The sequence below is a fragment of the Arachis hypogaea genome, chromosome 16 (assembly GCF_003086295.3).
Source record: "Arachis hypogaea cultivar Tifrunner chromosome 16, arahy.Tifrunner.gnm2.J5K5, whole genome shotgun sequence".
NCBI classification, from domain to species: Eukaryota; Viridiplantae; Streptophyta; class Magnoliopsida; order Fabales; family Fabaceae; genus Arachis; species Arachis hypogaea.
In genome coordinates this window covers 131,323,218-131,346,773 of record NC_092051.1, presented here as the reverse complement: position 1 = coordinate 131,346,773, position 23,556 = coordinate 131,323,218, and the positions used below count along the sequence as shown (strand labels likewise).

At 38.7% G+C, this 23,556-nt stretch overlaps 1 protein-coding gene across 1 annotated transcript; it reads left to right on the top strand.

Moving 5' to 3' along the window:
- Nucleotides 1–22,205: 22,205 nt before the first annotated feature.
- Nucleotides 22,206–23,103, top strand: LOC112757568 (uncharacterized). The gene is made up of 2 exons (XM_025806123.1): nucleotides 22,206–22,763; nucleotides 22,975–23,103. The coding sequence occupies exons 1-2, from the start codon at nucleotides 22,206–22,208 to the stop codon at nucleotides 23,101–23,103; spliced, it is 687 nt and encodes a 228-aa protein (XP_025661908.1).
- The last annotated feature ends 453 nt before the right edge of the window (nucleotides 23,104–23,556 follow it).

Genomic DNA, 23,556 nt, shown 5'->3' with positions numbered 1-23,556 from the left:
GCAGATAAAAGCATTATTACAGTAGTTGGAATTGCTGAAGATGTATTAGTGAGTATTAAGGGGCTCACATTTTCCATTGACTTCTATATCCTGGAAATGTCCCCCTAATGACTCAGGAAGACCATCATCAATCTTGCTTGGAAGACCATTCCTGAAGACTTCGAAGTTCAAGCTGGATGCATTCTCAAGAACTTACTCCTTTGAAATAGATGACAGAACAGTGAGTTTCAGTTTAAATGAAGCTATGAAGCACCCTCCAGAAAATCATTCTATCTTCCAGTGCGACATCATTGATGAAACTGTAGCTGAAGTCCACCAAGAAGAAATAGAAGAGAAGCACATGGAGCAAAGTCCAAGTGTGGGGACACCCTCTGAACATAATGAAGATACTTTGCCATTATCACTAGCCCCGAATGATCCAGAGCCTAGCTATGAGCAGAAATTAGAATTGAAGACCCTTCCTCTACACCTCAAGTATGCTTACCTTGAGGATAATCAGAAGTTCCCAATTATCATTGCAAGGGAACTCACTTCACAACAGGAAGAGCAACTGCTCGCTGTACTGAGAAAGCACAAGAAAGCAATTGGGTGGAGCTTGGCGGATATAGTAGGCATCAGCCTTCAAGTTTGTGAGCATAGAATATATCTAAAAGAGGAATCAAAACCCGTCCGTCAACCCCAAAGAAGATTGAATCCCACTATCTTAGAAGTTGTCAAGAAAGAAGTGACCAGGCTACTTGAACCAAATATCATTTACCCCATCTCAGACAGCGAATGGGTCAGTCCAGTACAAGTGGTGCCCAAGAAGTTTGGAGTCACAACAGTCAAGAATGAGCATGGAGAGCTCCTGACAACTAGAGTGCAGAATTCATGGAGGGTTTGCATTGACTATAGGCGTCTCAATCAAGCTACTCGCAAGGATCACTAGCCCTTGCCATTCATTGATCAGATGCTTGATCGACTGTCAGATAAATCCCATTACTGTTTTTTAGATGGTTATACAGGCTATTTTCAAATTCATATAGCTCCTGAAGATCAGGAGAAGACTACTTTTACATGTCCCTTTGGAACGTATGCATACAAAAGGATGCCTTTTGGCTTATGTAATGCACCGGCTACTTTTCAAAGATGCACGATGAGTATCTTTTCAGATCTTATTGAGAACTGTATAGAAGTTTTTATGGATGATTTTAGCGTATATGGCGATTCGTTTAATATTTGCTTAGATAGTTTAGCTAGAGTATTAGACAGGTGTGTTAGTTCAAACCTTGTATTGAATTTTGAAAAATGTCACTTTATGGTAAAACAAGGAATTGTTCTAGGACATGTTGTTTCTAATACTGGTATTTCTGTAGATCCAGCAAGGGTGTATGTCATTTCTAGTTTACCTTACCCCTCCTCCGTGAGGGAAGTCCGTTCATTCCTTGGCCATGTAGGTTTTTATAGGAGATTTATTAAAGATTTCAGTAAGATAGCATTACCTTTATCCAGACTGTTGCAGAAAGATATTGAGTTCGAGTTCAGTGAGGATTGCATGCAAGCATTTGATAAGCTGAAGATCGTCCTGACTCAAGCTCCAATTGTAAGAGGACCAGACTGGAGCCAGCCATTTGAGATTATGTGTGATGCCTCCAACCATGCAGTAGGAGCGGCGCTGGCTCAGCGCGAAGGTAAGGATCCTTTCGTAATTGCTTACGCATCTAAGACCTTAGATGCCGCTCAGTCTAATTACACTACTACTGAAAAAGAGCTTCTTGCTATTGTTTTTGCTCTGGATAAATTCTGAGCCTATTTACTTGGTACTAAGGTAGTAGTGTACTCGGACCATGCAGCTCTAAAGTATTTATTAGCTAAAAAAGAGTCCAAATCAAGGTTGATACATTGGATACTATTGCTACAAGAATTTGATTTAGAAATTAAGGATAGGAGTGGTAACCAGAATTTAGTGGCAGACCACTTGAGTCGCCTTGAGCACATTAAGGATGATTCCACTCCTATCAATAACACTTTCCCATTTGATAGTTTGCAAGCAGTATCCGAAGTAGTTCCTTGGTATGCACCTATAGCTAATTATCTAGTTAGCCATACTTTCCCTCCCAATTTTACTAAGCATCAAAAGGACAAGCTGAAAAGCGAGTCTAAATACTATATATGGGATGATCCATATTTGTGGAGGTGTGGTGCTGATCAGGTAATTAGAAGGTGTGTGCCTCAATCAGAATTCCAGTCCATTTTAGAGGCCTGCCACTCTTCTGAGAGTGGAGGACATTTTGGCCCTCAAAGAACATCTAGAAAAATTTTAGACTGTGGATTCTGGTGGCCTACTATTTTTAAAGATGCTGCTGAATTTTGTGGATCTTGTTCCCTATACCAAAGGTTTGGTAATATATCTAAGAGGGATGAGATGCCTCAACAGATTATGCTTTTTTGTGAAATTTTTTATGTTTGGGGCATTGACTTCATGGGTCCATTTCCAAACTCTAATGGTTACCTTTATATACTGTTAGCTGTAGATTATATTTCTAAATGGGTGGAAGCCATTCCTACCCGTACTGATGATGCTAACACTGTTGTTTCCTTTGTTAGAAACCATATTATTTGTCGCTTTGGATCACCACAAGCAATTGTGAGTGATCAAGGCACTCACTTTTGTAACAGGAGACTAACAGGATTGCTGAAGAAGCATGGGATTGTTCACAAAGTAGCAACAGCTTATCATCCTCAGACCAATGGATAAGCAGAAGTATCTAATAGAGAAATAAAGCGTATTCTGGAGTAGATAGTAAAGCCTCATAGGAAGGACTGGAGTGCTAGGCTACAAGAGGCACTCTGGGCATATAGAACAGCATACAAAACACCCATTGGGATGAGCCCCTTTCGCTTAGTGTACGGAAAGGCTTGCCACCTTCTAGTAGAGGTGGAACACAAAGGCTTTCTGGGCTGTGAGGGAGTGCAACATGAATTTTGAAGAAGCTGGTGCTGAAAGGAAGCTGCAACTAGCTGAATTGGAGAATCTTCGCCTAGAAACATATGACAATTCCAGGCGATACAAAGAGAAGATGAAGGCTGTCCATGACAAGCACATAAAAAGGAGAGAATTCAGACCAGGGGAGTTAGGTCTTCTTTATAACTCCAGACTGAGACTCATGCCAGGTAAACTGAGATCAAGATAGGAAGGTCCTTACAGAGTAGAGAAGGCAGAGTCATACGAAGTTTTTCACCTGCGTCATCCTTCAAGCTCCAAATTCATCAAGGTCAATGGACATCGCCTAAAGCTTTGTCACGGAGAAAAGATAAAGGATCACAAAGAGCTAGAGGTCTTCCAAGAGCAGAAGCAGAATGAGCTTGAAGAACGTCCAACTTAAGGACGTAAAAGCAAAGTACTAGGTGGGAGACAACCCACCATGGTATGATCGTTTTGTTTCAGTCTTAGTTTTATTTTACTTTATTCTATTTTAATGACTCTTATCATAATCTCTACATAAAATCTGCATTTTCATTTGCATTCTGCATTTAAAAAAAATGCACGCGACACGTAACCGTCGCTGACGCGTCCGCGTCATAACTGCATTTGAAACAAGGAAGAAAAGAAGCAGAGAGTCACGCGGGAGCATGGCTGGAGGCGTGCCTTAGGCACAAGCATGATGTTGCACAAAATCACAATCACACTTTTGCAATTCCGCACAACTAACCAGCAAGTGCGCTGGGTCGTCCAAGTAATACCTTACGTGAGTAAGGGTCGACCCCACGGAGATTGTCGGCTTGAAGCAAGCTATGGTTATTCTGTAACTCTTAGTCAGGAAATTTGTAATAAAAATGATTGGATTTATGAAGAGTAAATAACTTAAAATAAATACTTTTATTTAGTAATGGAGAACAGGTTGAGGTTCTGGAGATGCTCTGTCTTCTGAATTTCTGCTTTCCTACGGTCTTCTTCTTCACGCACGCAGATCTCCTTCCATGGTAAGCTGTATGTTGGTGGATCACCGTTGTCAATGGCTACCATCCATCCTCTCAGTGAAAATGGTCCAAATGCGGTGTCACCGCACGGCTAATCATCTGTCGGTTCTCACTCATGTTGGAATAGAATCCATTGATTCTTTTGCGTCTGTCACTACACCCAACACTCGCGAGTTTGAAGCTCGTCCCAGTCATCCCTTCCCAGATCCTACTCAGAATACCACAAACAAGGTTTAGACTTTCCAGATCTCAGGAATGCCCGCCAATAATTCTAGCCTATACCACGAAGACTCTAATCGTGAACCAGGAGGCTAAGAGATACACACTCAAGCTAGTGCAGATAGAACGGAGGTGGTTGTCAGGCATGCGTTCATAAGTGAGAATGTTGATGAGTGTCACGGATCATCACATTCATCAGGGTGAAGTGCGAGTGAATATCTTAGAATAGAGACAAGCGTGATTGAATGAAAAATAGTAGTAATTGCATTAATTCATCGAAACACAGCAGAGCTCCTCACCCCCAACCATGGGGTTTAGAGACTCATGCCGTTAGAAATACAATATGAAACATGTAAAATGTCATGAGATGCAAAATAAATCTCTAAAAGTAGTTTTTATACTAAGCTAGTGACCAAGGTTTACAGAAATTGAGTAGACTAAGATAGATAGTGCAGAAATCCACTTCCGGGACCCACTTGGTGTGTGCTTGGGCTGAGCATTGAAGCTTCCATGTGTAGAGACCTTTTTGGAGTTAAACGCCAGGTTGTAGCCTGTTTCTGGCGTTTAACTCTGGTTTGCAACCTGTTTCTGGCGTTTAACGCCAGAATAGGGTAAAGACTTGGCGTTAAACGCCAATTTTCATCGTCAAAGCTTGGGCAAAGTATGAACTATTATATATTGCTGGAAAGCCCTGAATGTCTACTTTCCAAAGCAATTGAGAGCACACCAATTGGGCTTCTGTAGCTCCAGAAAATCCATTTCGAGTGCAAGGAGGTCAGAATCCAACAACATCTGCAGTCCTTTTTCAGCCTCTGAATCAGATTTTTGCTCAGGTCCCTCAATTTCAAACAGAAAATACCTGAAATCACAGAAAAACACACAAACTCATAGTAAAGTCCAGAAATATGAATTTTGCATAAAAACTAATAAAAATATAATAAAAATTAACTAAATCATACTAAAAACTACCTAAAAACAATGCCAAAAAGCGTATAAATTATCCGCTCATCACAACACCAAACTTAAATTGTTGCTTGTCCCCAAGCAACTGAAAATCAAATAGGATAAAAAGAAGAGAATATACTATAAATTCCAAAATATCAATGAAACTTAGCTCCAATTAGATGAGCGGGACTAGTAGCTTTTTGCCTCTGAATAGTTTTGGCATCTCACTTTATCCTTTGAAGTTCAGAATGATTGGCATCTATAGGAACTCAGAATTTAGATAGTGTTATTGATTCTCCTAGTTCAGTATGTTGATTCTTGAACACAGCTACTTTATGAGTCTTGGTCGTGGCCCTAAGCACTTTGTTTTCCAGTATTACCACCGGATACATAAATGCCACAGACACATAACTGGGTGAACCTTTTCAGATTATGACTCAGCTTTGCTAGAGTCCCCAATTAGAGGTGTCCAGGGTTCTTAAGCACACTCTTTTTGCTTTGGATCACGACTTTAACCGCTCAGTCTCAAGCTTTTCACTTGACACCTTCACGCCACAAGCACATGGTTAGGGACAGCTTGGTTTAGCCGCTTAAACCAGGATTTTATTCCTTTGGGCCCTCCTATCCATTAATGCTCAAAGCCTTGGATCCTTCTTTTATTTTACCCTTGCCTTTTGGTTTAAAGGGTTACTGGCTTTTTGCTCTTGTCTTTTGGTTTAAAGAGCCATTGGCTTTTTCTGCTTGCTTTTTCTTTTTTATTTTATTTTATTTTATTTTTTTTATTTTTGCCATTTTTTTTATTATTTTTTCGCAAGCCTTGTTATTCACTGCTTTTTCTTGCTTCAAGAATCAATTTTATGATTTTTCAGATTATCAATAACATTTCTCTTTTTCATCACTCTTTCAAGAGCCAACAAATTTAACATTCATAAACTCCACTTATAAAAAATATGCACTGTTCAAGCATTCATTCAAAAAATAAAAAGTATTGCCACCACATCAATATAATTAAACTAATTTCAAGATAAAAATTAAAATTCATGTACTTCTTGTTCTTTTGTAATTAGGAACATTTTTCATTTAAGAAAGGTGAAGGATTTATGGGACATTCATAACTTTAAGGCATAGACACTAGACACTAATGATCATGTAGTAAAGACACAAAACATAGTCAAACATAAAGCTCAAAACTGAAAACAGAAAAACAAATAGACAAGGAGATTAAGGAACGGGTCCACCTTAGTGAGGGTGGCGTCTTCTTCCTCTTGAAGAACCAATGGTGCTCTTGAGCTCCTCTATGTCTCTTCCTTGCCTTTGTTGCTCCTCCCTCATGGCTCTTTGATCTGCAGTCAAATGCTCTACCACTGAACTATGGACCTTTGAGATGAACCTTTCCATCTCTCATGACTCGGGGGTGGAAGCAACTGCCTTTCTTTTCCTCTTTCTAGAGATTTCTCCTGCCTTAGGTGCCATAAATGGTTATGGAAAAACAAAAAGCAACGCTTTTTTTCCACACCAAACTTAAAAGGTTTGCTCGTCCTCGAGCAAAAGAAGAAAGAAAGGAGTAGAAGGAGAAATGGAGGAGATGGAGGTGGGTTTGAGAGGGGAATAGTTTGAATTTGAATGGTGAGGTAGGTGGGGATCCTGTGGGGTTCACAGATCCTGAGGGGTCAAGGACTTCTCATCCCTGCTCCATTAAAGCGTGTAAAATGACTTTATAGTGCAATTCTGGCATTAAATGCCAGGCTACAGCCTGTTTCTGGCGTTTAATGCCAACTTTTCTTCCCTTTCTGGCATTTAACACCAACTTGGTGCTCTGTTCTGGCGTTAAACGCCAGCTTGTTGCTTCTTTCTGGCGTTAAACGCCCAGAATGGTGCCAGACTGGGTGTTTAATGCCCATTCTGCTACTCTTACTGGTGTTTAAATGCCAGCAAGTTTGTCCTCCAGGGTGTGCTATTTTTGATGCTGTTTTTGATTTTGCTTTAATTCTGCAGCTGTTTTTATGACTCCACATGATCATCAATCCTAAAGAAAACATAAAATAACAATGGAAAATGAAATGAAAAAGTAATTAACATAGATAAATAAGATTGGGTTGCCTCCCAATAAGTGCTTCTTTACTGTCAATAGCTTGACATTACTGAGCCTTATAGTTTGCAATGTCTGCAAACTACGGAGCTTCCTGAATAGCAAACAATTGCTCATCCGGAAAGGTTTCAGAGATCTCAGTAGGAGGGAAGGACGCTCCTGCTATTGGTTCTATCCGGGACAGGTGATCAGCTACTTGATTCTCTGTCCCTTTTCTGTCTCTTATTTCTATATCAAACTCTTGCAGAAGCAACACCCATCTTATAAGTCTGGATTTTGAATCCTGCTTTGTGACGAGATATTTTAGAGCAGCATGGTCAGTGTACACAATCACTTTTGATCCTACTAAGTAAGATCTAAACTTGTCAATGGCATAAACCACTGCAAGCAATTCCTTTTCTGTGGTTGTGTAATTCTTTTGTGCGTCATTTAAAACACGGCTGGCATAGTAAATGACGTGCAGAAGCTTGTTATGCCTCTGTCCCAATACTGCACCAATGGCATGGTCACTAGCATCACATATTAGTTCAAATGGTAATGTCCAGTCTGGTGCAGAAATAACTGGTGTTGTGACCAGCTTAGCTTTTAGAGTTTCAAACACCTGCAGACACTCTGTGTCAAATACAAATGGCATGTCAGCAGCTAGCAGATTACTCAGAGGTTTTGCAATTTTTGAAAAATCCTTTATAAACCTCCTATAGAATCCTGCATGCCCCAGAAAGCTTCTGATTGCCTCAACATTGGCAGGTGGTGGTAATTTTTCAATTACCTCTACTTTAGCTTGATCCACCTTTATTTCCTTGTTTGAAATTTTATGCCCAAGGACAATTCCTTCAGTCACCATAAAGTGACATTTTTCCCAGTTTAAAACTAGGTTGGTCTCTTGGCACCTTTTCAGAACAAGTGCTAAATGGTCAAGGCATGAGCTGAATAAGTCTCCAAATACTGAGAAGTCATCCATGAAGACTTCCAGAAATTTCTCTACCATATCAGAGAAGATAGAGAGCATGCACCTCTGAAAGGTTGCAGGTGCATTGCACAGACCAAAAGGCATCCTTCTGTAGGCAAATACTCCAGAAGGGCATGTGAATGCTGTTTTCTCTTGGTCCTGGAGATCTACTGCAATTTGGTTGTAACCTGAATAGCCATCCAAAAAGCAGTAATATTCATGACCTGCTAGTCTCTCTAGCATCTGGTCTATGAATGGTAAAGGAAAGTAATCCTTCCTGGTGGCTGTATTGAGCCTTCTGTAGTCAATACACATACGCCACCCTGTAACTGTTCTTGTAGGAACCAGTTCATTCTTTTCATTATGAACCACTGTCATGCCTCCCTTCTTGGGGACAACATGGACAGGGCTCACCCAGGGGCTATCAGAAATAGAGTAAATAATCCCAGCCTCCAGTAACTTAGTGACCTCTTTCTGCACCACCTCCTTCATGGCTGGATTTAGCCGCCTCTGTGATTGAACCACTGGCTTAGCATCATCCTCCAATAGGATCTTGTGCATGCATCTTGTTGGGCTAATGCCCTTAAGATCACTTATGGACCACCCAAGAGCTGTCTTGTGTGTCCTTAGCACCTGAATTAGTGCTTTCTCTTCCTGTGGATTTAAAGTAGAGCTTATGATCACCGGAAAAGTGTCACCTTCTCCCAGAAATGCATATTTCAGGGATGGTGGTAGTGGTTTGAGCTCGGGTTTAGGAGGCTTCTCCTCTTCCTGAGGAATTTTCAGAGGTTCTTTTATTTCCTCTGGTTCCTCCAGATCAGGCTGAACATCTTTAAAAATGTCCTCTAGCTCTGATTCAAGACTCTCAGTCATATTAACCTCTTCCACCAGAGAGTCAATAATATCAACTCTCATGTAGTCGTTTGGGGTGTCTGGATGCTGCATAGCTTTGACAACATTCAACTTAAACTCATCCTCATTGACTCTCAGGGTTAATTCCCCTTTTTGGACGTCAATGAGGGTTCGTCCAGTTGCTAGGAAAGGTCTTCCTAGAATGAGAGTTGCACTCTTGTGCTCCTCCATTTCCAGTACTACAAAGTCAGTGGGAAAGGCAAATGACCCAACCTTGACAATCATGTCCTCAATTACGCCTGATGGATATTTAATGGAGCCATCAGCAAGTTGGAGGCATATTCAGGTTGGTTTGACTTTTTTAGTCAAGCCAAGCTTTCTGATAGTGGATGCAGATATTAGGTTGATACTTGTCCCAAGATCACATAGAGCTTTCTTAGTACAAGTACCCTCTAATGTGCATGGTATCATAAAGCTTCCCGGATCTTTAAGCTTCTCAAGTAAGCTCTTAAAAATGACTGCACTGCATTCTTCAGTGAGAAAAACTTTGTCAGTTTCTCTCCAATCCTTCTTATGAGTTAAGATCTCTTTCATGAACTTAGCATAAGAGGGTATTTGCTTAAGTGCCTCTGCAAACGGAATCTTGATTTCAAGAGTTCTGAGATAGTCTGTAAAGCGGGCAAATTGTTTATCCTGTTCTGCTTGGCGGAGTTTCTGAGGATAAGGCATTTTGGCTTTATATTCTTCAACCTTAGTTGCTGCAGGTTTATTTCCTACAGAGGCAGGTTGAGAAGCCTTCTTGAGGGAGTTATTATCAGCACTTGCAGGTGTCTGATCCCTCATTGGTGTTTGAACGCCAGGATTGGACGTGGATTGGATGTTTAATGCCAGATTCCAACCCTTTTCTGGCATTTGAACATCAAAACTGGACATGGATTGGGCGTTTAACGCCAGTTTTTCACCCTTTTCTGGCGTTTGAACGCCAAACTTATTCCTCTCTGGGCTCTTACTATCCTCAGAGGGATTTTGGGTAGCAGGTTGCTCATCCTCTGTCAGTTGTTCCTTTCTTGGCTTTCTGCTGCCTTGAGTTGAGATATTTAATGTTTTTCCACTTCTTAATTGAACTGCTTGGCACTCCTCTGTTATCTATTTTGATAACTGCTGTTTTGTCTGATTCAATTATGATTCTATATCCTTGTTAGCAATTTTGGTTTCTTGTAGCATCTCCTTAAATTCTGCTAACTGCCTTGTTATAGAAGATAGTTGCTGATTGAGTTCAGCAACTTGTTCCTGAGGACTAAAGTCAGTTGATACTGCCTTAGTTTCTTCTTTCATGGAGGACTCTTTACTTATGTACAGATGCTGATTTCTAGCAACTATATCAATAAGCTCTTGAGCCTCTTCAATAGTCTTTCTCATGTGTATAGATCCACCAGCTGAGTAGTCTAGAGATATCTGAGCTTTTTCTGTAAGTCCATAGTAGAAGATGTCTAATTGCACCCACTCTAAAAACATTTCAGAGGGGCATTTCCTTAGCATCCCTCTGTACCTCTCCCAGGCATTATAAAGGGATTCATCGTCCTTTTGTTTAAAGCCTTGGATGTCCAGCCTTAGCTGTGTCATCCTTTTTGGAGGGAAATATTGATTCAAGAATTTGTCTGATAACTGTTTCCATGTTCTTATGCTTGCTGTGGGTTGGTTATTTAACCACCTCTTAGCTTGATCTTTTACAGCAAACGGAAACAGTAACAGCATGTATACACCCTGATCTACCTCCTTGTCACGCACTGTGTCAGCAATTTGCAAGAATTGCGCCAGAAACTCAGTAGGTTCTTCCTGTAGAAGACCGGAATACTGGCAATTTTGTTGCACCATGACAATGAGCTGAGGATTTAGCTCAAAACTGCTTGCTTTGATGGGAGGTATACAGATGCTACTCCCATATGCAGTAGTAATGGGGTTAGCATATGACCCCAGAGTCCTTCTGGACTATTCATTTCCACTTTGGTCTATGATGGAGAAAAGGGAATTGATGTGAATTGCAAATTAAAATATATTTTTATTTTTATCTTATTTAATTAAAAATAAACCGAATAATTAAATCAAATAAAAATAATAAGATAAAATAAAATAATTAGAAATTAAAATGTAAATTTCGAAAACTAAGAGAAAAATAAATTTGAAAACTAAAATAATTACTTAATTAAAAAGATTTGAAAAACTTTGGATATGATTTTTGAAAAAGATTTTGAATTTTGAAATTTCAAAACTAAGATAAGATAGAATAGAAAGTTTTTAAAATAAAAATCTGAATTTTTAAAGGAAAATTTGAAAATTAATTAAAATAAAGAGAGAAGATATTTTTTAATTTAATGAAGAAAGAGAAAAACAGTAAAAATGACACCAAACTTAAATTTTTAGATCAAAACAAAGGAAATAAACAGGAAAACTTTGAATATCACGATGAACGCTAAGAACAACTTTTGAAAAATTTTTAAGAAGACAGAAACACAAAGGACACCAAACTTAAAAATTTTTATATTCTGAGCACTAATAATTCGGAAAAAAATTGAAAGAAAAATAAAATCATGCAATTGACACCAAACTTAAAATATGAAACTAAACTCAAACAGAAAAACTCAATTATTAGTTTAAAAATTTTTGAAAAAATTGAAAAAGAAAATAAGGGTTCTAAAAAAAGTTTCAACCAAAAACGATAATAGAAGACGCAATTTTAGTGACTCAAAACAAAAAGATAAATTTTTCCTAATCTAAGCAACAAAATAAACCGTCAGTTGTCCAAACTCGAACAATCCCCGACAACGGCGCCAAAAACTTGGTGCACGAAATCACAATCACACTTTTGCAATTCCGCACAACTAACCAGCAAGTGCACTGGGTCGTCCAAGTAATACCTTACGTGAGTAAGGGTCGATCCCACGGAGATTGTCGGCTTGAAGCAAGCTATGGTTATTCTGTAACTCTTAGTCAGGAAATTGTAATAAAAATGATTGGATTTATGAAGAGTAAATAACATAAAATAAATACTTGTATTCAGTAATGGAGAACAGGTTGAGGTTCTGGAGATGCTCTGTCTTCTGAATTTCTGCTTTCCTACGGTCTTCTTCTTCACGCATGCATATCTCCTTCCATTGCAAGCTGTATGTTGGTGGATCACCGTTGTCAATGGCTACCATCCATCCTCTCAGTAAAAATGGTCCAAATGCGCTGTCACCGCACGGCTAATCATCTGTCGGTTCTCACTCATGTTGGAATAGAATTCATTGATTCTTTTGCGTCTATCACTACGCCCAACACTCGCGAGTTTGAAGCTCGTCGCAGTCATCCCTTCCCAGATCCTACTCGGAATACCACATACATGGTTTAGACTTTCCGGATCTCAGGAATTCCTGCCAATAATTCTAGCCTATACCACGAAGACTCTGATCGTGAACCAGGAGGCTAAGAGATACACACTCAAGCTAGTGCAGATAGAACGGAGGTGGTTGTCAGGCATGCGTTCATAAGTGAGAATGTTGATGAGTGTCACGGATCATCACATTCATCAGGGTGAAGTGCGAGTGAAAATCTTAGAATAGAGACAAGCGTGATTGAATGAAAAACAGTAGTAATTGCATTAATTCATCGAAACACAGCAGAGCTCCTCACCTCCAACCATGGGGTTTAGAGACTCATGCCGTCAGAAATACAATATGAAACGTGTAAAATGTCATGAGATGCAAAATAAATCTCTAAAAATAGTTTTTATACTAAGCTAGTGACCAAGGTTTACAGAAATTGAGTAGACTAAGATAGATAGTGCAGAAATCCACTTCCGGGGCCCATTTGGTGTGTGCTTGGGCTGAGCATTGAAGCTTCCATGTGTAGAGACTCTTTTTGAAGTTAAACGCCAGGTTGTAGCCTGTTTCTGGCGTTTAACTCTGGTTTGCAACCTGTTTCTGGCGTTTAACGCCAGTATAGGGTAAAGACTTGACGTTAAACGCCAATTTGCGTCGTCAAAGCTTGGGCAAAGTATGGACTATTATATATTGCTGGAAAGCCCTGGATGTCTACTTTCCAACGCAATTCATAGTGCACCAATTGGGCTTTTGTAGCTCCAGAAAATCCATTTCAAGTGCAAGGAGGTCAGAATCCAACAGCATCTGCAGTCATTTTTCAGCCTCTGAATCAGATTTTTGCTTAGGTCCCTCAATTTCAGCCAGAAAATACCTAAAATCACAGAAAAATACACAAACTCATAGTAAAGTCCAGAAATGTGAATTTTGCATAAAAACTAATAAAAATATAATAAAAATTAACTAAATCATACTAAAAATACCTAAAAACAATGCTAAAAAGCGTATAAATTATCCGCTCATCACATGCCCACGCGAACGCGTGCCCTACGCGTCCGCGTCATTTGAAAAATTAGCCTCCCATGCATGCACGTCGCCCATGCGCACGCGTGACCCTGCGAAATCGACGTAAAAAGGTGTATGGCAGAGAGTTATGATGGAGTGGTGCTGGAATGGCGCTAGAAGCACAAGCCCTATCACGCGAACGCGTACCCCACGCATCCGCGTCATTTTTCAAAAAGAGGCCATTCACGCGTGCGCGTCACCCACGCGCACGCGTCACCCAAAAATTTGGCAATGCGCATATAAAATAGAAAGTTGTGCGTACGCGAGGCTGCTCTCGCGCCAATGGCACAGTTCATTTCACGCGAACGCATGACCCACGCATCCGCGTCACCTGAACATATCACAAACCACGCGACCGCGTGCTCCACGCGTCCGCGTCGCCTGCGCCGCACAGCTTATCCAAATCAGCGCCAGATATCTTATCTTTTCTTCCCCAATCTTAATTTTTCCTTCTCCCTTCTTATTTCTTTCTTCTTCCTTCTTTCTTCTTTATCCCTTCTTACTTTTTACTTTTTTTTCTCCCCTCTTTTTCACATCCATTCTCAAGGTTCTTTTCTTTTCTTCTTCCCTTTTTACTTTTCCATTATTATTCCTACTTTTATTTAAGTTTTCTTCTTCTTTTTCTTTTTACTTTCATACTCTATGTTCCTTTTTCTTTCTTTTTTTTACATTATTTTAATTGGTGTTAGAAATTTAATTGGGTAACTATTTTCTTCTATAATTGCTTGTGGATTATTAAGGAATTATTTGACAATTAATATTATTTCTTAAGGGTTATTTGCATGTTCAAATTCAATACTTTCCATAACATATTTACCATGCATGCTAAGTGTTTGTGAAAAAGCCCGTATGGCATTATGCATTATTTCTAAATTATTCTACTACTCTAATGCCTGTTTTTCACAAAACCCCTTTTTATATAATATTGATTGAATATAATTGTCAATACAAATAGGTTGTTAGTTTGAAACACTTGATAATCAAATTGGGTAATCAATGCTTGATCTATGCTACTCATGCCTTTGCCAGCATGCCAATAAACATCTCGCATTTACTTGCCATAGCATGCACTTGCTATATTTCCATTGATGAACTTCTCACATGTAGTCGCGATCATGTGTTAACGACATCCTTCTTTACTGTGCATTGATTATCACTTATACCATAACCTTCCTTGCTCTAACCCTTAGCTTTAAAAGTTACTTTCCTTTTCCTTTTTCAGGATGGCCACCAAGAAAGGTAAAGAGAAAGCTACTCCCAAACAACCAGCAAGGAAAGGAACAAAAAGAGCACTAGCTGCAGAGCCATCTTCAACAGCAGTAAAGCCCTCAACAAAGCGAATCAAGAGGATCATCAAGGTCGATGAAAAAGAGAAAGCTTTTCCCAAAAAGGACACTACGCAGTTCACTAACTGCTACTGTGAGCAGATGTTCCCTATCCTGGCGGAGAGGAATTATAATAATGAATACCTTCTCATCCTCCCGACCAATATTGTTGAATTTGTTGAGCCCCGAATTGAATGAAGACAATGAAGATTCCTACAGAGACAGCCACGACAGGTTAACCTTTCATGGGTAGTTGAATTCTACTCTAATTTTTACATGCCAACCATGCAGTCTGTCTATGTCCATCAGAAGTAAGTTCCCATAACAGAAGAGGCCATTCAGCGAGCTTTAGATCTTTCCCCTACTCTAGAAGGATTGGACGCATTCCAAAAAGCCTCTTTCAAGTGCCAGACATACCAATTTGACTGGGACACCGTTCTCAGAGTTATAGCACAACCTGGCAGCAAATGGATCTTTGGATACCATCGATCCCGACCTAAGAGCATATTGGCTTCAGCACTCACCTTGGAGGCTCGAGTATGGGCTCAGATTATGTCCCATTACATTTTTTCGAGCACTCACGAGTCCTCCTTCACTGCAGATATGGCTGTTTTACTCTGGTGTATCCTTACAGACCAGCATCTCAATTTACCAAGACACATCCGAAATGCTATGGGACACGTACAGATTGCGGGCAATCTACCTTTTTCCGCCTTGGTTTCAGATCTAGTCTTAGCAACCGGAGTCTCCTACAGAGCTGGGGACACCAAGGCCATGATTCCACGGGATGACCAATATGTCCCTAACGGGAAGTATATCAGACCTCCAGCAGCCACTATCAACCGGAGCACAGAACCAGCGGAAGATATCCCTTCACCTTCCACATCACAAGCACCTTCAACAAACTAACTGCTCCATCAGATACTTGAGAAGTTAGACCAGCTTGACTGGAAAGGAAAGCAAAGGGAGCACCGTAACAAGTGCAGATTTACATACCTCAAGGAGCTACTTGTTGGTAACCAACCACCTGAAGAAAACCCAGACACCCCAGACTCCACTTCATTTACCAGCACAGGGAGCCATGATGGTCCCAATTGTGGAGATGCTCTACCAGCCCCGCTTTGTTCCTGACTGATGGCACCGAGGATGGTGCCAAGCTTTAAGTGTGGGGAAGTCGGTCAGTACCTGACTTTCGGAGGTAATTTCTCTTTCTTAACACCAATAAATTAGTTATTTTTCTTTTGTTAAGATAGAATAGATTGCATAGTAATAGGTATTTACATGCATGTTCTAATTGGTTGAAAAATAATATGTTTCTTCTCAAGACTTTATTTTGAAATATTTTACTAATTTAAATCAAAAAATTTTTGTGTTAAATTTGTTTGAAGACTGTAAATTGGAACATAAATGATAGCTAAGAACACACAACCTGTGAGAATTGAGCTTAATTACATGGTTACACTATTTAACCATAAAAATTTTATTCTTGTGTGTTTGCTTCTCTATGATTGTAATCTATATTTTGTTCCATCCTATATGTCCAATGTTTAATGTGTTATATGAATGCATATGATTGAGGCCATTATTTGATTATTAGCTCACTTATCCCAAATAGCCTACCCTTCCATTTACCTTTGTTAGTCACTTTGAGCCTTTTAATCCCATTTGTTCTATATTTTACCACATCACTAAACTTAAGCGGAAAAACAAGTAATACCCCAAATTGAATCTTTGGTTAGCTTAAGATAGAAATTGTGTATCAATAAAGTATGGAAAATTGTGGAAACATGGGTTAATAAGGGAATGTGTCATGATAAACCACTATTGGGAATTTGGGTACCTACTCATGTGAAACTAGAAAAATTAAAAATCCATGTGCATTGGCAATGTTATGTTTATTTTTATGCTTCAAAAAAAAATAAAATAAAAAATCCAAAAATATTCAAGTAATTAAGTAATTAAATAAATGAATAAGGGAACAAAATTACCCCAATGCTAAGCAAGTTAATGAAAAGATCAATGCATATGTGATACAAGTTAAGAGAAAAGTTGATGCATGAGTATGTAATACAAAAGTGGGAAAATTTTGGGTAGCTAGGCATGAATTTAAAAGTATAGAGTGTATGTATAGGTAAGAGCTTAGGTTAATCAAAGATTCAATTTATAGCTCACTTAGCTACATATATATATACTCTCACCTTTACCTTAGCCCCATTACAACCTTCAAAAGACCTCATGATGTTTGCATTGGCACATTAAATACTTGTTGATTAGTTAGGTGAAGAACAAGGTTTAGAAAGCATGATTAGGGAAGAATAGAGTGATTACCCTATACACTAGAGTGACTAGAGTGCATATACACCATCAGTGAGGGTTCAATGCTTAATTCTATGTTCCCTGCTTTCATGAGCTATCTTCTTACAAGTTTAATTGTTTTTACTGTATAAATTTTAATTAGTGATATTTGATTTATATTTGTCTTGAAGAACTTATTTACTTTTAACCAAGTAGGCAAAATCATTTTAGCATATAGTTGCATTCATATACATAGGTTGCATTGCATTACATGAGTCTTACTTTTCCCTACTCATTTATTTTATCTCCTTAAGCTAAGCATGAGGACATGCTAATGTTTAAGTGTGGGGAGGTTGATAAACCACTATTTTATGGTTTATCTTGTGTTTAATTGAGTGGTTTTCATCAAGCCTTTACCCACTTATTCATACTAATTGCATGATTTTATAATCCCTTCCTAGTATTGTTTTATGATTGAAAACTTGCTTCCTATAGATCTTTAATTAGTATATTTTAATTCTCCTTTATACCATTCGATACCGTGATCCGTGTGTTAAGTGTTTCAGGCTTCATAGGGCAGGAATGGCTTAGAAAATGGAGAGGAAGCTTGCAAAAATAGAAGGAACACAAGAAACTAAGGAGATGATTAGCGAGCACCGACGCGCACAAATGACTCACGCGAGCGCGCGGAATGGAGAAAATTGCAGCGACGCATGTGCGTGCCTGACACGTACGCGTGGATTGGAGTCTGCACAAAAGACGCGCACGCGTGGACGATGCGTACGCATGACCTGCGCGATCTGCAAAATTAACAGAAAATACTGGGGGCGATTTCGGGACGCGTTTTGACCCAGTTTTCGGCCCAGAAACACAGAATAAAGCCAGAGAACATGCAGAAACTCAACACACACAGAGACACATTCACATATTCTCATTAAGATAGTTTTTAGGTTTTTAGATCTGAATCTAGAGAGAGAATTACTCTTCCTCTAGTTTCTCTTTACATTCCTAGTTTATTGTTTTTGCTTTTGGATATTGAAGAGTCATCACCTCCGTTGAAGATACTATTCCAGTTTGTTTCCTTACTTGCCCTTTTATTTATTCCATATTCTTAATTCTTATTTAGAGTGGTAATTGGATTATTTTCATGAATTGTTAATGCAAAGGATTGCTTTTACTTTTAATTAATTTTGAATCTATATTTTATTTAAATTATCATGTCTTCTTCTTATATTTTTCTAAGCGTTATATTCATGTCAATGGAGTAGAATCCCTACTTGACATGGGGGTTGATTAGAAGGAGACACTTGAGTTGGAAGGCTTAAGTGATGGTTAAATTGGAAGTTGTTGGCTAGTTCTGTATTTACTAACGCTAGACCTTCCCAAGGGAGAGGACTAGGATTTGCGAATAAGAGTTAGTTCAATCACTTGACTTTCCTTTATTTAGTAAGGGTTAACTAAGTGAAAATAACAACCTTTTTGATACTACACTTAAGAGATCCCAACAAGGATAGAACTTCCGATTAATCATTCCCCCAATCAAGGCTTTTTATTTAGAATATTTTAAATCTCTTTTAATTTTCATTGCACTAAATTACAATTGTTTATTTTCTGTTAATCAATTCTCAAAACTCTCGAAAAACTCCTGATTAATAACTTAGCACCCTTTCTAGCAACTCGTTGGGAGACGACCTGGGATTCATACTCCCAGTATTTTTATTCTAAACCTTTTTTGTGACAACCTTTCTAAATTGATGAGGCGGATTTGTGCTGGTTAAGAGCTATACTTGCAACGCTGTTCTATTATATTATAATCTCTTAATTAGTCTAACTTCTGCCACTCGTTAGTGACTTAGCAAGAGACATTTTCAATGGTCTTGACAAGGAAATTTCCACTCACATATATCCTTTTTGAAGGACTTCCACCAATTGACAAGCATCTTCCATTTCTACTTCCTGACAAGGTTGCTCAAATTCAGTATCTTCCTCACCAACTTCTTCTAACTCCTCCCCATTTCTCAAGTCATATCTCGGAGGTTGCGTAAAGTCAACGTCAACATCCATTTCAAATTCAATGGGGGAAGGTTCATCCAACTCAAAGGGATCATTAGTTGGTGTGGAACCATCGTCAATAATGGAACTTGTCGCTTGCTCAACTTCTTCCAATTCTTCAATATTCATAATATATCTTTGAGGTTGTGCATTATCCTCCTCAACATCAATTTCAAGTTCAATGGAAGAAGGCTCAACAATTCTAAAATCCACCTCATACTCAACTTCTCCTAAGTCTTTAACCACTTCTTCTTCTTCAATGATTTCAGCTTCCTCGACTTGTTGAAATACATACGTCCACTCCTCGTTCTCCGCTTGAGATTCCAACCTCTCTTTCATACTATGCTCTTCGATTGATTCTCCTCGTTCGTCAATGGGAATGCCTTGATTGCATGAGTGTTGTGTGGCTAAGTTTCTTATGACTTCGGCCAAGGAAGCCATGATATTTTCTTACCTTTTTTGAGCTTCAATTTGCTCTTGAAAAAATGAAATGAGAGTGTCATCCATGAGTGCTTGAGGTGGAGAAGAGGGTTCATTGTTTGGGAGAAAGGTTTCATAATTGAAAGGTGGTTCATATTGGTGAGAATATTAAGGTGGTGTATATGGAATTGGTGATTCTTGGGAGTATTAATGTTGGAATGGGGGTGGTTCTATGGGTATTCGTTCATAATAATCACAAGGGTGAAGCACATAAGGTTAGTGGTATGGTGGATACGAGTTACGGGAAGGTGTTTGGTAAGATGGGGCTTGTGAATAAGATTGAGAACCATGTTGAGGAGTTAGTTTATATGCGCGTGCATTGAGGAAAATTATGATCATTGTCAAATGGAGGAAATTGATACAGATACCAAGAATTCCATTCATAAGAGCGCGATTCCTCTCTCAATTGGCTTCCAATCCTATAGCGTGTACCATCATTGAAGTTCTCATTTTCTGCAACATAGTTACAACCAAACTCAAAGCCAAAAGGGTGAGAATTCATTAAAAGGAAAAAACAAAACAACAACTATTAAGAAACAAAGAAAATAAACTCCTACAACTAGCAAAAACTAGCAAAGAAACAAAAACAAACTATTCACAATATTAACATATATACAATAACCAATAACAAGCACACATTGCAATTTCTCGGCAACAGCGCCAAAAACTTGATGCAGGCTAAACGTCGGTCTAGAATTTTCACAAAAGAATTACGTTGCAAGTATAGTTCCAAACCAACAAATGACCCGAATCAAAGTTTGATTTATTTGTCACGAATGAAAACCAACAAAAATCGAGAGTATTAGATCTCAGGTCGTCTCTCAAAGAAATTTTAGTGAGGTGTGCAAATCATCGGTTATGAGATTAAAGGGGAGGTTTTGGAGACAGGGGTCAAACAAGAAAATAAATGACAAGAAAGTAAAGCTAACAACTAGAAGGATATAAATGCTAAAAAGACATTGCTAGCAAGGATTGAGAGTCAAGGTTTCCTATCCTAGACATTGACTACAAATATGACAATTATGAAGAGTTAATCCCACTTAGTCAACCCTAACATCGAGGATAAGCCAAATAGGCATAATTGATCTCAATCCACAAATCCTAGCCAACTAACTAATTAGCTTAGTGAAAGGCTAGCGTTAGTGGAAACCAAATCAACTAACAACCCTAAATTACTAATCAATATTGGACATTAATGACTCAAAGTCACCTAAGTCTTCAATCTCAAGCAAAGAGTATGAAAAACTACCCTAAAACTAAGAGAAGCATTTTCACAAACACTTGGAAGGCATAAAAGTAAAACATGATAGAATTGCAATAATAATAAAATCTAAAGCTACCAAATGCAAGAAAATAATAATAACAACTCAATTAAGCAACAATAAACATAAAAACATCAAATTACATTAAATGGAATCAAAATTAACAAGAGTTCATGAACATAAAAGCAACAAAATAGAGGAAAGTAACAAGTAAACTAAGAGAATTAAGATGTTAGAACAATAAAAAGTAAGGCAAACTAACTTAAAACAAGATCAAAAATATAAATTTATGGAGAGAAATAAACCTAAAACCCTAAATTATAGAGAGAAGAGAGAGCTTCTCTCTCTAGAAATCTAACCTAAAACATAACAAAAACCTATCCTAATTACTCTCTCCTTGATCCTTCTTAAGTTTGGCTTGAAATACTTCATAAATGAGTTAGATTGGACTTGAAAAAGCCTGAAATTGTGACCCACGTGTTCACTTAAGTGAAATCACGTGTCTTCAGTCATGCGTACGCATGAGTACGCACAACATGGTGAATTCCCAAAGCATGCATACGTGCAAGGCATGCGTACGCATGACCATGAAATGTTCCAAACTTCATTTCTTCATGAATTCTCCACTTTTGCATGATTTTCCTTCATTTCTCCAATCTATCCTTGCCTTATAAGCCTGAAATCACTCAACAAACACATCAAGGCATCGAATGGAATTGAAGTGAATCAAATTTATCAATTTAAGGGTCTAAAAAGCATGTTTTTAATCGTTAAGCACAATAAGGAGAAAATTCACAAAAGGCCTGAAAACATGCTATTTCAGTGAATAAATGCAAGATAAGTTGATAAAATTCCCTCAATTCAATCCAAGATAAACCATAAAATTGCAGTTTATCTCTGGCTAGACGGCACAACAAGGACAAAGATCGAAAAACCAGGAACCGAAGAAACTCCAGACCTCCAAAAAACACGAAAGACACAGCCCAGGTCGTAGTTAATGTGGTTGTTGGAAGGAACGGATTGCCAAGATCCAAAAAAGCCATTAAAAGGGATGTCAAAGCCACAACCTCTGAGGTTCTCAAAGTAACAGGCATTCTAGCATTACGGTTCTAGGCAGAGGATTTTCAAGTTGCCACATCCGAAGATGATGAACCCCTGGTGATCACTACTAGGTTAGATAATGGCATTGTGAAGAGAATCCTCATTGACACATGTGCAGACTCAAACCTTCTCTTCAGGAACGCATTGATGCCCTGGGTTTAAGGGATTAATATTTAAAGCCCCCATCTCCCATGGGTTGTTGGGCTTGGAGATTATTATATCAAACCTAATGGGGTTGTTGATCTTCTCATCACCATGGGAGAAGGTGTCAATATAAGGGTGGTACAGGCCGAGTTCGGCGTCCTTCAAGATTCTACAATTTATAATGTGATCTTAGGAAGAAAGATGTTCAATGATTTATGCGCATCCATATCAACAAAATTTTTTGTCATGAACTTCTTGATAGCGGAAGGTCGGGTTGCAACCATACGAGGAGATCGGATATCTGTGGTTAAATGCAACAAGGCTAGCCTTACGCTCCGGGATAAGGCTAAGGAATCTATAGGGGTGTTCCTTATTGACCTAGACTCCCAACTACAGGAGAAACCGAGACCAAAGCCCAATGGACTGTTGGAGAGATTCCAAATTGGTGATGTGCTAGAAAAGTACACTATGATAAAAAAGGAACTACCTTATCCCTTGAAGTCAAAACTTCAGAATTTCTTAAGAGGAAATGTGGATTTATTTTCTTGGGAACTTGCCGACATGCTTGAGATTGATCCAACATTCATGTTCCATCAGCTAGCTATTAACCTAGAGTTCAAGCCAGTTGCACAGCAATGTCGAAAGATGTCGCCCGACCGAGCAGCCGAGGTTAAAAGCCAAGTTTAAGGATTATTAGATGCTGGGTTTATTCGTGAATTAACTTACTCAACATGGTTGTCCAATGTGGTTATGGTAAAAAAAAGTCTAATGGAAAATGACGAATGTGCGTAGACTATACGAATTTAAATAAAGCCTGTCCAAAATATTGTTTTCGCTATCAAACATTGATAACATGATTGACTCTTCCTCGTGATATCAGAACTTCCTAGATGCTTATAGTGGTTATAACCAGATTCCGATGCATAAAGCTAATGAAGATAAAACAGCTTTTATCAACCCTGAGGAGATTTACTGCTACACTATAATGCCTTTTGGTTTGAAAATGTAGGGGCAATGTATCAAAGGTTAGTGGCAAAAGTTTTCAAGCCGCAGATTGGGAAGAATATGAAATTCTACATTGACGATATATTGATAAAGACAAAGGACGATTCCGACTTGATCACTGACTTGCAGGAAGTTTTTAATTGCCTCCGATTTTACAGGATGATGTTGAACCCGACAAAATATGCATTTAGAATTTGGGGAGGTAAATTTTTAGGATTTATGGTCACTCAAAGAGACATAGAAGCTAATCCTGAGAAATGCCGAGCAATTATATACATGTCGAGTCCTCGGAATCTTAAAGAGGTTCAAAGGCTCACAGGTCGGTTGGCCACATTGTCAAGATTTTTAGGGGATTCCGCAATAAAAGCCAAACCACTTTTTAAATTGATGAGAAAGGATGTAGAATTTGCCTGGACCAAGGAATGTGAGGTAGCTTTTCAACATTTTAAAAACTTTC

Coding starts and splice junctions, on each gene's coding strand:
- LOC112757568 (XM_025806123.1), top strand. CDS start 22,206: ATGGGAGAAGGTGTCAATATAAGGGTGGTACAGGCCGAGTTCGGCGTC. Junction 22,764..22,974: donor CGCCCGACCGAGCAGCCGAG/GTTAAAAGCCAA, acceptor TCGTGATATCAG/AACTTCCTAGATGCTTATAG.